Below are 14,782 nucleotides of genomic sequence, written 5' to 3' on the forward strand. Positions count from 1 at the left end.
TCCCTTACTCCTTCCGTTTCTTTCTTTCTTCCTTCCTTCCTTCCTTCCTTCCTTCCTTCCTTCCTTCCTTTCATGTCATTTCTATTTTATTTTATTTCATATAATTTAATTTCAGTTTACTATACTATACTATTCTATACTATACTATACTATACTATACTATACTATACTATACTATACTATACTATACTATCATCTTTACTTTACCATACCATACTATGCTATATTTACTATAATATATTTACTATCTTATCCAGTATTTACTACCCTATCCTATCCTATATTTACTATACTATACTATATTATACTATACTTTACTATACTTACTACACTACACTACACTACATTACACTATCATATCTTATCTTTACTATACTATACTATACTATATTTAATGTACTATCCTATCCTATACTTACTATACTATACTATACTATACTATTTACTATATTTACGATACTACACTACACTACACTATCTTATATCATCATCTTTACTTTACCTTACCATATCATACCATACTACATTTACCATACTATATTTACTATACTATCTATATTTACTATACTATATTTACTATCCTATCCTATATTTACTATACTATGCTATGCTATGCTATGCTATGCTATGCTATACTTCCTATACTATACTATCTTATATTTACTATACTATACTATACTATACTATACTATACTATACTATACTATACTATACTATATTTACTATCCTATCCTATCCTATATTTACTATACTATACCAAGTATACTATACTATACTTACTATACTATACTATACTATACTATACTATACTATACTATATTTGCTATGCTATGCTATACTATTTACTATCCTATCCTATAATTACTATACTATACTAAGTATACTACAATATACTATACTATACTCACTATACTATACTATATTATATTTACTATACTATACTATACTATACTATATTATATTTACTATCCTATCCTATCCTATATTTACTATACTATACTATACTATACTATACTTACTTTACTATCTTATCTTATCTTATCTTATCTTATCTTATCTTATCTTATCTTATATTTACTATACTCTACTATATTTACTATCCTATCCTATATTTACTACCTTATCTTATCTTATCTTATTTACTTTTTTATTTTACTTTACTTTACTTATTTACTTTACTTTTTACTTTACTTATTTACTTTACTCTTTACTTTACTTTTACTTTACTCTCCTTTCCTTTCCTTTCTATCTCACCTTCACAAAGAGCTGGATCTTCGAACTCTCCGCCATTCTGCCCGGCAACCAGGAAGCGAATCGGCGGCCGGTCAGAGCTGCGTTCGAATCCCTTTCCGAGAGTCGAACCCAACCCAGCCCTGCCCAAAGTTGCACCGTCCACATTCCTCCTGTGCAATTTCCGACGCCCTTGCAAAACTGGTTCTTTTTCGGCAGTTGCAAACTTCCGGGTGTTTGCAAAAATGCAGTCATTTGAAGTTTGAAAATGCAACCATAATATGTTTGCAAATGCAATAATTTCCATTGCATCTTCCTTGCTTTTTTTTTTTGCAAAGTTTGCAAATGCAATCATTTCAATTGCATCTTCCTTGCTTTTTTTGCAAAGTTTGCAAATGCAATAATTTTGCAAATGCAATAATTTCAATTGCATCTTCCTTGCTTTTTTTTGCAAAGTTTGCAAATGCAATAATAATAAGTTTGCAAAGGCAATAATTTCCATTGCATCTTCCTTGCTTTTTTTTTGCAAAGTTTACAAATGCAATCATTTCAATTGCAACCTTCTTGCTTTTTTTTGCAAAGTTTGCAAATGCAATAATTTAAATTGCATCTTCCTTGCTTTTTTTTTACAAAGTTTGCAAATGCAATAATAATAAGTTTGCAAATGCAATAATTTCCATTGCATCTTCCCTGCTTTTTTTTTGCAAAGTTTGCAAATGCAATAATTTCCATTGCATCTTCCTTGCTTTTTTTTTTGCAAAGTTTGCAAATGCAATCATTTTGCAAATGCAATCATTTTATCTTTGCAAATGCAATCATAATAAGTTTGCGAATGCAGTAATATCAATTGCATCTTCATTGCTTTTTGTAAGTTTGCAAATGCAGAGAAGGAACCGGATTTGCAAAAGGCATGCAATAATTTCCCTTGCTTTTTTTTTTTTTGCAAACACCAGGAAGTTTGCAAATGTCAAATCTGCATTTGCAAACTGATTATTATTGCATTTGCAAACTTTGCAAAAGAAAAAGCAAGGAAGAATCAATGGAAATGATTGCATTTGCAAACTTAAAATGATTGCATTTGCAAAATTATTGCATTTGCAAACTTTGCTACAAAAAGCAAGGAAGAGGCAATAGAAATTATTGCATTTGCAAACTTTGCAAAAAAAGCAATGAAAATGCTATTGAAATTCTTGCATTTGCAAACTTATTATGATTGCATTTGCAAACGTTGCAAAAAAAGCAATGAAAATGCTATTGAAATTATTGCATTTGCAAACTTATGCATTTGCAAACTTATTTTTATTGCATTTGCAAACTGAAAATTATTGCATTTGCCAAATGATTGCATTTGCAAACCAATTATGCATTTGCAAACTTATTTCTATTGCATTTGCAAACTGAAAATTACTGCATTTGCCAAATTTTCGCATTTGCAAACTTAAAATTATTGCATTTGCAAACTTTGCAACGAAAAGCAAGGAAGATGCAATTGAAATGATTGCATTTGCAAACTTATTATGCATTTTCAAACTTATTTTTATTGCATTTGCAAACTGAAAATTACTGCATTTGCCAAATGATTGCATTTGCCAAATGATTGCATTTGCCAAATTATTGCATTTGCAAACTTTGCAACAAACAGCAAGGAAGATGCAATTGAAATGATTGCATTTGCAAACTTATGATTATGAGCTTTTCGTGTGCATTTCAGGTATCTGAAGAAGTGTGCATGCACACGAAAGCTCATACCAAGAACTAACTTAGGTGGTCTTTAAGGTGCTACTGGAAGGAAAAAAAATTTTTGTTTTAAAATTAATGCATTTGCAAACTGAAAATTATTGCATTTGCAAACTGAAAATTAATGCATTTGCAAACTGAAAATTAATGCATTTGCAAACTGAAAATTAATGCATTTGCAAACTGAAAATTAATGCATTTGCAAACTGAAAAATATTGCATTTGCCAAATGATTGCATTTGCAAACTTTGCAACAAAAAGCAAGGAAGATGCAATTGAAATGATTGCATTTGCAAACTTATGATTATTGCATTTGCAAACTGAAAATGATTTTATTTGCCAAATTATTGCATTTGCAAACTTTGCAAAAAAAAAAAGCAAGGAAGATGCAATGGAAATTATTGCATTTGCAAACATATTATGATTGCATTTTCAAACTTAAAATGATTATTGCATTTGCAAACTGAAAATTATTGCATCTGCCAAATTATTGCATTTGCCAAATTATTGCATTTGCCAAATTATTGCATTTGCAAACTTTGCAACAATCAGCAAGAAAGATGCAATTGAAATAATTGCATTTGCAAACTTATTATGCATTTGCAAACTTATTTTTATTGCATTTGCAAACTGAAAATTATTGCATTTGCAAACTGAAAATTGTTGCATTTGCCAAATTTTTGCATTTGCAAACTTTGCAACAAACAGCCAGGAAGATGCAATTGAAATGATTGCATTTGCAAACTTATTATGATTGCATTTGCAAGCTTTGCAAAAAAAAAAGCAAGGAAGATGCAATGGAAATTATTGCATTTGCAAACATATTATGATTGCATTTTCTAACTTAAAATGATTATTGCATTTGCAAACTGAAAATTGTTGCATTTGCCAAATTATTGCATTTGCAAACTTTGCAACTAAAAGCAAGGAAGATGCAATGGAAATGATTGCATTTGCAAACTTATTATTATTGCATTTGCAAACTTTGCAAAAAAAAAGCAAGGAAGATGCAATGGAAATGATTAGATTTGCAAAGTTACGATTATTGCATTTGCAAACTGAAAATGATTGCCTGTCACTCACCGTCATGGGCGGAGTCTCGCCGAGGCGGGAAAGCAGTCCGGCTCGCTCATTGGACGACCGACCTGTCACTCACCGTCATGGGCGGAGTCTCGCCGAGGCGGGAAAGCAGTCCGGCTCGCTCATTGGACGAACGACCTGTCACTCACCGTCATAGGCGGGCCCTGCCTTCACTTGAACTTGCTCGAACAAGCATCCCGCCCGTTCATAGGCCCAACGGCCTGTCAGTCAGCGTGGGGCGGGGTCTCTCAGGCGCGGGAAAGCAGTCCGGGTCGCTCATTGGACGAACGACCTGTCACTCAGCGTCATAGGCGGGCCTCCCCTTCCCTTTTATCGACGACAAAGAGCATTCGGCCCGTTCATAGGCAGAACGGGCTGTCACTCACCGTCATAGGCGGGCCCTCGCCCATGAGGGAAAGCAATGCCGCCCGTTCATAGGCCCAACGGCCTGTCAGTCAGCGTGGGGCGGGGTCTCTCAGGCGCGGGAAAGCAGTCCGGCCCTCTCATAGGCCAAGCGGGCTGTCACTCAACGTCATAGGCGGGCCTCCCCTTCCCTTTTAACGACGACATAGGCCGTTCATAGGCCGCTTCGCCAATGAGGGAAAACAGTCCGGCTGCCTCATAGGCCGGACGGGCTGTCAATCAGCGTGGGGCGGGGTCTCTCCCGTGAGGGAAAGCAGTCCCGCCCTCTCATTGGTCAAGCGCGGCTTTCATTCAACATCGGGCGGGGCCTCGCGGTGGCGGGAAAAGCATCCCACCCGCTCATAGGCCGGAGGGGCTGTCAATCAGCGTGGGGCGGGGCCTCTCCGACGCGGGAAAGCACTCCCTCCCTCTCATTGGCCCAAGGGAATGTCACTCAACGTCATAGGCGGCCCCTGCCTTCCACTTGAACGTCGAGACTGACAAGCAGCCCGCCCGCTAATAGGCCGACCGGCCTGTCACTCAACGTGGGGCGGGGTCCTTCCGATCCTGGAAAGCAGTCCGGCCCTCTCATAAGCCAAACGGACTGTCACTCAACCTCAAAGGCGGGCCTCGCCTCCCCGCTACTGACGACAGGGAGCAGCCCGAGCGCTCATAAGCCAAACCGGTTGTCACTCACACTCAGAGGCGGGTCGTCTCCGCCTCGGCAAAGCATTCCCTCCCTCTCATAGGCCGACCTGCCTGCCACTCAACTCCGCCCTCGGCTCCCTCCGCCTTCCGCCCGCCTCCGGGCGCTTCTCATTGGCTGGAATCCACACCGCTGCCGTCGAAGGTTGCCTAAAGAAACGCGGCCTAGTCGTGATTCGGGCCTTTTCGAAGCGAGGGCCGGCCTGTGCCCTTGAGTGACAGCCCGTCCGGCCTATGAGAGAGCTGACTTGCCCTCGGCGCCCGCCTCCCGGCGCTTCTCATTGGCTGTCGGCTAGTCGGGCTTCGGGCCTTTTTCCCATCCGGCCTCTGCCCTTGAGTGACAGCCCGTACGGCCTATAAGAGGGCGGGACTGCCCGTCGCTCCCGCCTCCCGGCGCTTCTCATTGGCTGTCGCCTAGGAAACGCGGCCTAGTCCGGCTTCGGGCCTTTTTCCCGAGGAAAGCGAGGGCCCGCCTGTATCCTTGACTGACAGCCCGTTCCGCCTATGAGAGTGCGGGACTGCCCGTCGCTCCCGCCTCCCGGCGCTTCTCATTGGCTGTCGCCTAGGAAACGCGGCCTAGTCGGGCTTCGGGCCTTTTTCCCCATCCGGCCTCTGCCCTTGAGTGACAGCCGCTTGGGCCTATGCCTGCCCGCCACTCCGCCTTGCTCCCTCCTCCGGCCGCTTCTCATTGGCTGTCGCCTAGGAAACGCGGCCTAGTCGTTTCTCGGCCCTTTTTGAAGCCTCGGAGCGGCATGGAGTCGCAGCGGCTCCGCGGGCCGGCGCTGGCGGCGCTGCGGGCCAGCGGGAAGGGGCGGCTGCGCTACGGGCCGGAGTGGAGCGCCGAGCTGGGCGAGGTGAGGCGAAAAATATCTTCCCCTCAGGAATTGAATTGAATTGAATGGGGAGCCTAATCGATCGCATTGATTGGGAATCGATCGAGAGGCTCCCGCCCCTCCCCCCCAGTGAATGAGGGACCAAGGGGGTTGTTTTGCGTATTATTATTATTAGTAGTAGTAGTAGTAGTAGTATAATTAAAGGCACTGCCCTTGTTGGCTTCTATTATTATTATTATTAGTATTAGTATTAGTATTATTATTATTGACATTCACCTTGTTGGCTTCTATTATTATTATTAGTATTATTATTATTAGTAGTATAATTAAAGGCACTCCCCTTGTTGGCTTCTATTATTATTATTAGTATTAGTATTAGTATTATTAGTATTATTATTATTGACATTCACCTTGTTGGCTTCTATTATTATTATTATTATTATTATTATTCACCTTGTTGGCTTCTATTATTATTATTATTATTATTATTATTCACCTTGTTGGCTATTATTATTATTATTATTATTATTCACCTTGTTGGCTTCTATTATTATTATTATTATTATTATTATTATTAGTATAATTAAAGACACTCCCCTTGTTGGCTTCTATTATTATTATTAGTATTAGTATTATTAGTATTATTATTGACATTCACCTTGTTGGCTTCTATTATTATTATTATTATTATTATTATTATTATTATTATTCACCTTGTTGGCTATTATTATTATTATTATTATTATTCACCTTGTTGGCTTCTATTATTATTATTATTATTATTATTAGTATAATTAAAGGCACCTTGTTGGCTTCTATTATTATTATTAGTATTAGTATTATTAGTATTATTATTATTATTATTATTAATATTATTATTCACCTTGTTGGCTTCTATTATTATTTTTATTATTATTATTATTATTAGTATAATTAAAGGCACTCCCCTTGTTGGCTTCTATTATTATTATTATTATTATTATTATTATTATTACTTTTCACCTTGTTGGCTTCTATTATTATTATTGTTATTATTATTATTATTATTAGTATAATTAAATACACTCCCCTTGTTGGCTTCTATTATTATTATTATTATTATTATTATTATTATTATTATTATTATTACTTTTCACCTTGTTGGCTTCTATTATTATTATTGTTATTATTATTATTATTCACCTGGTTGGCTTCTATTATTATTATTATTATTATTATTACTATTAGTATAATTAAAGGCACTCCCCTTGTTGGCTTCTATTATTATTATTATTATTATTATTATTATTAGTAGTAGTAGTATAATTAAAGGCAATCCTCTTGTTGGCTTCTATTATTATTATTATTAGTAGTAGTAGTATAATTAAAGGCACTCCCCTTGTTGGCTTCTATTATTATTATTATTATTATTATTATTATTATTACTTATACTACTACTATTATTATTATTATAGACACCTTGTTGGCTTCCAATATTATTATTGTTATTATTATTAGTATTATTATTCACCTTGTTGGCTTCTATTATTATTATTATTATTATTATTATTATTATTATTATTATTATTATTATTATTATTCACCTTGTTGGCTTGCATTATTATTATTATTATTATTATTATTATTATTATTCACCTGGTTGGCTATTATTATTATTATTATTATTATTCACCTTGTTGGCTTGCATTATTATTATTATTATTCACCTTGTTGGCTTCTATTATTATTATTATTATTATTATTATTATTATTATCCACCTGGTTGGCTTCTATTATTATTATTATTATTATTATTATTATTATTATTATTATTATTATTATTCACCTTGTTGGCTTCTATTATTATTATTATTATTATTATTATTATTATTCACCTTGTTGGCTTCTATTATTATTATTATTATTATTATTATTATTATTATTATTATTCACCTTGTTGGCTTCTATTATTATTATTATTATTATTATTATTATTATTATTATTATTAAAGGCACTCCTCTTGTTGGCTTCTATTATTATTATTATTATTATTATTATTCACCTTGTTGGCTTCTATTATTATTATTATTATTATTATTATTATTATTATTATTATACTACTATTATTATTATTATAGACACCTTGTTGGCTTCCAATATTATTATTGTTATTATTATTAGTATTATTATTCACCTTGTTGGCTTCTATTATTATTATTATTATTATTATTATTATTATTATTATTATTATTATTCACCTGGTTGGCTATTATTATTATTATTATTATTATTCACCTTGTTGGCTTCTATTATTATTATTATTATTATTATTATTATTATTATTATTAAAGGCACTCCTCATGTTGGCTTCTATTATTATTATTATTATTATTATTATTATTACTACTACTACTACTACTATTATTATTATAGATACCTTGTTGGTTTCTATTATTATTATTACTATTAATACTATTATTATTATTTTATAGACATTCACCTTGTTGGCCTCTATTATTATTATTATTATTATTATTATTATTAGTATAATTAAAGACACTCACCTTGTTGGCTTCTATTATTATTATTATTATTGGTATTCTTCTTATTATTATTGACACTCTTCAAGGACCTTGTTGATTTCTACTATTATTATTATTATTATTATTATTATTATTATTATTATTATTAAATACACCAAACAGCTTGTTTATTATCCTTATTACTATTATTATCATTATTATTATTATTATTATTATTAAATACACCAAACAGCTTGTTTATTATCCTTATTAATATTACTATTATTATTATTATTATTATTATTATTAAATACACCAAACAGCTTGTTTATTATCCTTATTAATATTACTATTATTATTATTATTATTATTGACACTCTTCAAGGACCTTGTTGATTTCTACTATTATTATTATTATTATTATTATTATTATTATTATTATTATTAAAAACACCAAACAGCTTGTTTATTATCCTTATTAATATTATTATTATTATTATTATTATTATCATTATTATTATTATTATTATTCCTCTTCATTCCCCCCGCCCCCCTTCTCGCCCCCCAGGACGTCCTGGAAGCCCACCGCTCCCCCCCGCTCCTCTCCCCCCAGGCGGGATGGATCCTGGGCCGGATCGCCCCTTCTACTCGCGAGGAGGAGGAAGAGGAGACGCCGGAGGGCTCGGCCCGGGGGGAGGCCGCCCTCCCCGAAGCCCCGCCCCCCGAAGCATCGCCGGGCGGAGGCCCCGCCCCCCGGGCGGAAGGGGCGAAAGACGCGCAGGTAACCCCGCCCCCCTATCCCGGTTTCCTATCCTATCCTCCTATCCTATCCTTCTATCCTATCATATCCTCCTATTCTATCCTTGTTTCCTATCCTATCCTATTCTTCACTCCTATCCTATCCTTGTCTCCTATCCTTGCTTCCTATCCTCTCCTCTCCTTCTATCCTATGGTATCCTATCCTCCTATCCTACCCCTGTTTCCTATCCTATCCTTGTTTCCTATCCTATCCTATCCTATCCTTCTGTCCTATCCTGTCCTTGTTTCCTATCCTATCCTATCCTATCCTATCCTATCCTATCCTATCCTATCCTTCTCTCCTATCCTGTCCTTGTTTCCTATCCTATCCTATCCTATCCTATCCTATCCTATCCTATCCTTCTGTCCTATCCTGTCCTTTTCCTATCCTATCCTATCCTATCCTATCCTATCCTTCTGTCCTATCCTGTCCTTGTTTCCTATCCTATCCTATCCTATCCTATCCTATCCTTCTGTCCTATCCTGTCCTTGTTTCCTATCCTATCCTATCCTATCCTATCCTATCCTATCCTTCTGTCCTATCCTGTCCTTGTTTCCTATCCTATCCTATCCTATCCTTGTCTCCTTGTTTCCTATCCTCCTATCCTATCCTATTCTCGTCTCCTACCCTATCCTTTTCTCCTATCCTATCCTTGTCTCCTATCCTGGTTTCCTATCCTATCCTTGTCCTATGCTTCTATCCTATCCTGTCGTATCCTATCCTTTTTTCCCTATCCCATCCTCCTGTCCTATCCTCCTATCCTATTCTCCTATCCTATCCTATCCTATCCTATCCTATCTTATCCTTCTGTCCAGTCGTATCCTATCCTCCTATCCTATCCTTGTATCCTATCCTGCTTTCCTTTCCTATCCTATCCTATCCTATCCTACCCTATCCTATCCTTTTCTCCTATCCTATCCTATCCTTTTCTCCTATCCTATCCTATCCTTTTCTCCTATCCTATCCTTTTCTCCTATCCTATCCTTTTCTCCTATCCTATCCTATCCTATCCTCCTATCCTATCCTTCTCTCCTATCCTGGTTTTGTATCCTATCCTCTCCTCTCCTCTCCTATCCTCCTATCCTATCCTTATCTCTTATCCTATCCTATCCTTCTGTCTATTGTATCCTATTGTATCCTATCCTATCCTTGTTTCCTATCTTATCCTATCCTATACTATCCTCCTATCCTATCCTTGTCTCCTATCCTATCCTATCCTATCCTATCCTATCCTATCTTATCCTTCTGTCCAGTCATATCCTATCCTTGTATCCTATCCTGCTTTCCTATCCTATCCTATCCTATCCTTGTCTCCTATCCTGGTTTTGTATCCTCTCCTATCCTATCCTATCCTCCTATCCTATCCTTGTCTCCTATCCTATCCTCCTATCCTATCCTTGTCTCCTATCTTTGTTTCCTATCCTATCCTTCTCTCCAATCGTATCCTATCCTCCCATACTCTCCTTACTTCCTATCCTATCTCTGTCCTATTGTATCCTATCCTATCCTCCTATCCTATCCTATCCTATCCTATCCTATCCTATCCTATCCTATCCTTCTGTCCTCTCCTCTCCTCTCCTCTCCTCCTATCCTATCCTTGTCTCCTATCCTATCCTTGTCTCCTCTCCTATCCTCCTACCCTATCCTTGTCTCCTATCCTATCCTCCTATCCTACCCTTCTGTCCAATCGTATCCTATCCTCCTCTCCTATCCTATTCTCCTATCCTATCCTTGTCTCCTATCCTATCCTTGTCTCCTATCCTTTCCTCCTATCCTATCCTTGTCTCCTATCCTATCCTTGTCTCCTATCCTATCCTATCCTTGTCTCCTATCCTATCCTCCTATCCTACCCTTCTGTCCAATCGTATCCTATCCTCCTATCCTATCCTTGTTTCCTACCCTATCCTATCTTCCTACCCTATCCTATTTTCCTACCCTATCCTATCCTGGTCTCCTATCTTTGTTTCCTATCCTATCCTTCTGTCCTATCATATCCTATCCTATCCTTGTCTCCTATCCTATCCTTGTCTCCTATCCTATCCTTGTCTCCTATCCTATCCTTGTCTCCTATCCTATCCTTGTCTCCTATCCTATCCTATCCTTGTCTCCTATCCTTGTCTCCTATCCTATCCTTGTCTCCTATCCTATCCTTGTCTCCTATCCTATCCTTGTCTCCTATCCTATCCTTGTCTCCTATCCTATCCCTGTCTCCTATCCTATCCTATCCTTGTCTCCTATCCTATCCTATCCTTGTCTCCTATCCTATCCTTGTCTCCTATCCTTGTCTCCTATCCTATCCTAGTCTCCTATCCTATCCTTGTCTCCTATCCTATCCTCCTATCCTATCCTTGTCTCCTATCCTATCCTTGTCTCCTATCCTATCCTTGTCTCCTATCCTATCCTTGTCTCCTATCCTTGTCTCCTATCCTATCCTAGTCTCCTATCCTATCCTTGTCTCCTATCCTATCCTTGTCTCCTATCCTATCCTTGTCTCCTATCCTTTCCTCCTATCCTATCCTTGTCTCCTATCCTATCCTCCTATCCTACCCTTCTGTCCAATCGTATCCTATCCTCCTATCCTATCCTTGTTTCCTACCCTATCCTATCTTCCTACCCTATCCTATTTTCCTATCCTATCCTATCCTGGTCTCCTATCTTTGTTTCCTATCCTATCCTTCTGTCCTATCTTATCCTATCCTATCCTATCCTTGTCTCCTATCCTATCCTTGTCTCCTATCCTATTTTCCTATCCTATCCTTGTTTCCTACCCTATCCTATCTTCCTACCCTATCCTATTTTCCTCTCCTATCCTATCCTATCCTCCTATCCTATCCCTGTCTCCTTTCCTACCCTCCTGTCAATCAAATCCCTGCCCCGTATCCTGAGTCTCAATACTCGATCCCGGATCCGCTCCCTCCTCTCACCCGATCCCTCTCTCTTGATCCCCCAGCGCCCCGAGAAGCGGAGGGATCCGCCCAGCGACCCGGAAGCCCCCGCCCCCAAAGGCCCCGGGGTCGAGGGGATCCTGCGCCTCTACGACCGGATCCGGGCGGCGGAGGGCGAGGTGAGTGGATCTCCCGGGATCGGGGGATCTTCTGGGGGAGGAAGAGTGGGAGGAGGTGGGGAGGGTGGAGGTTGGGGTTCCTTAAAAGATCTCCCCCAGGAGGAGCTGGAGATCTTGGGAGGATCCTCCAAACATCTCCAGATCTTGTGGATCTCTTGGAGGACCTGGCGATCTTTGGAGGGCCATCCAAACATGTCTTCCCCTCGGTCCTCCTCCAGGAGGAGCTGGGGCGCCGCCAGGAGATCCAGGATCTGGCCAGCCGGGCGGCTGGGGGACCATCCTCCAAACATCTCCAGATCTTCCTCTTGAGGATCTCTTGGAGGATCTGGAGATCTTGGGAGGATCCCTCAACACCTCCAGATCTTGAGGATCTTTTGGAGGATCTGGAGATCTTGGGAGGGTCCCTCAACACCTCCAGATCTTGAGGATCTCCTGGAGGACCTGGAGATCTTTCGAGGATCCCTCAACATCTCCAGATCTTGAGGATCTCTTGGTGGATCTGGAGATCTTGGGAGGGTCCCTCAACACCTCCAGATCTTGAGGATCTCCTGGAGGACCTGGAGATCTTTCGAGGATCCCTCAGCATCTCCAGATCTTGAGGATCTCTCGCAGGATCTGGAAATCTTGGGAGGATCCTCCAAACATCTCCAGATCTGGAGGACCTCCTGGAGGATCTGGAGACCCCAGATCCTCCAGGTCTTCTCCACCTCCTGAGGATCTCTTGGAGGATCCGGAGACCTCGGGAGGATCCCTCAACCTCTCCAGATCTGGAGGACCTCCTGGAGGACCTGGAGACCCCAGATCCACCAGGTGGATTCCAGGCTCCAAAACATGGTCTTCCCCTCGGTCCTCCCCCAGGAGGAGCTGGAATGCCGCCAGGAGATCTTGGGGATCTCTTGGAGGATCTGGAAATCTGTGGAGGATCCTCCAGGTCTTCTCCACTCCTGAGGATCTGTTGGAAGATCTGGAGATCTTGGGAGGATCCCCCAACCTCTCCAGATCTGGAGGGTCTCTTGGAGGATCTGGAGATCCCACCGGCTTCCCCAACACGTCTTCCCCTCGGTCCTCCTCCCCCAGGAGGATCTGCGGCGCCGCCAGGAGATCCAGGATCTGGCCAGCCGAGCGGCCTATGGACAATCTTGGGAGCTTCTCAAGCGCTTTGACGAGATGAGGGAGCTGAAGTCCCACCAGGAGTGGCAGGATCTCCGGCAGGAAGTGGAGAGGAGGTGAGACAGGAAGTGGGCGGGGGAGGGAGGAAGGGAAGAAGGAAGGAAGGAGGGAGGAAGGGAAGAAGGAAGGAAGGAAGTGAAAAGAAGGGAGGGAGGAAAGGCAGGGAGGAAGGAAAGGAAGGAAGGAAGGAAGGAAGGAGGGAAGGAAGGAAGGAAGGAAGGAGAAAGGGAAGGGAGGAAGGAAGGAAGGAAGTGAAAAGAAGGGAGGGAGGAAAGGAAGGGAGGAAGGAAAGGAAGGAAGGAAGGAAGGAAGGAAGGAGGGAGGGAGTTAGGAAGGAAGGAAGGAGAAAGGGAAGGGAGGAAGGAAAGGAAGGAAGGAAGTGAAAAGAAGGGAGGGAGGGAGGGAGTAAGGAAGGAAGGAGGAAGGGAAGGAAGGAAGGGAAGAAGGAAGGAAAGGAAAGGAAAGGAAAGGAAGGAAGGAAGGAAGGGAAGGGGGAAGTGAAAGGAAGGAAGGGGAGGGAGGCAGGGAGGAAAAAAGGAAGGAAGGAAAGAAGGAAGGAAGGAAAGGAGGAGGGAAGGAAGGGAAGAAGGAAGGAAGGAAGGAAGGAAGGAAGGAAGGAAGGAGGGAGGGAGGGAAGGAGGCAGAAGAATGGAAGGAAGGAAGGAAATGCAAGAAGGAAGGGAAGAAATTCAAGAAGAAAGGAAGGGAAACGAAAACAAGGAAAGGGAAGAAGAAAGGGGACGAAGGAAGGAAGGAGGGAAGGAAGGAAAGAAGGAAGGAAGGAAGGAAGGAAGGAAGGGATGAAGGGAGGAAGGAAGTGAAAAGAAGGGAGGGAGGGAAGGCAGGCCTATGGACAATCTTGGGAGCTTCTCAAGCGCTTTGACGAGATGAGGGAGCTGAAGTCCCCACCAGGAGTGGCAAGATCTCCGGCAGGAAGTGGAGAGGAGGTGAGACAGGAAGTACCTGGTTTCCTGGACGGCTTCATAATAATAATAATAATAATAATAATAATAATAATAATAATAATAATAATTTGATTTTTTTCCGGTATTTTCCAGCTCCAAAGAAGCCCAGGGCCAGCAGGAGAAGCTGAAGGAGGAACACCAGCGCCGGGCCAAGGTGGGGGGGCGGGACAGGAAGTTGGAGAGGCGGGACAGGAAGTTGGAGAGGCGGGACAGGAAGTTCGAGGGGCGGGGCAGGAAGTTCTTGAACCGGGGAGCTGAGGGTTTCTGGGGGGGGGGAAGGCCTGGCCCCGCCTCT

At 40.5% G+C, this 14,782-nt stretch overlaps 1 protein-coding gene across 1 annotated transcript; it reads left to right on the plus strand.

Annotated features, from left to right (window-relative positions):
• Window positions 1–5,863: 5,863 nt before the first annotated feature.
• LOC310755133 (mRNA export factor GLE1-like) lies at window positions 5,864–14,682 on the plus strand (the record flags this gene model as incomplete). The annotated part of the gene is made up of 5 exons (XM_083631820.1): window positions 5,864–6,008; window positions 9,058–9,270; window positions 12,239–12,352; window positions 13,430–13,578; window positions 14,581–14,682. Coding segments are annotated over exons 1-5 (680 nt in total), but the record flags the coding sequence as incomplete, so codon positions are not given.
• Window positions 14,683–14,782: the final 100 nt, after the last annotated feature.

The sequence above is a fragment of the Podarcis filfolensis genome (genome assembly GCF_964270895.1).
Source record: "Podarcis filfolensis genome assembly, contig: HAP1_SCAFFOLD_436, whole genome shotgun sequence".
Classification (NCBI taxonomy): Eukaryota; Metazoa; Chordata; class Lepidosauria; order Squamata; family Lacertidae; genus Podarcis; species Podarcis filfolensis.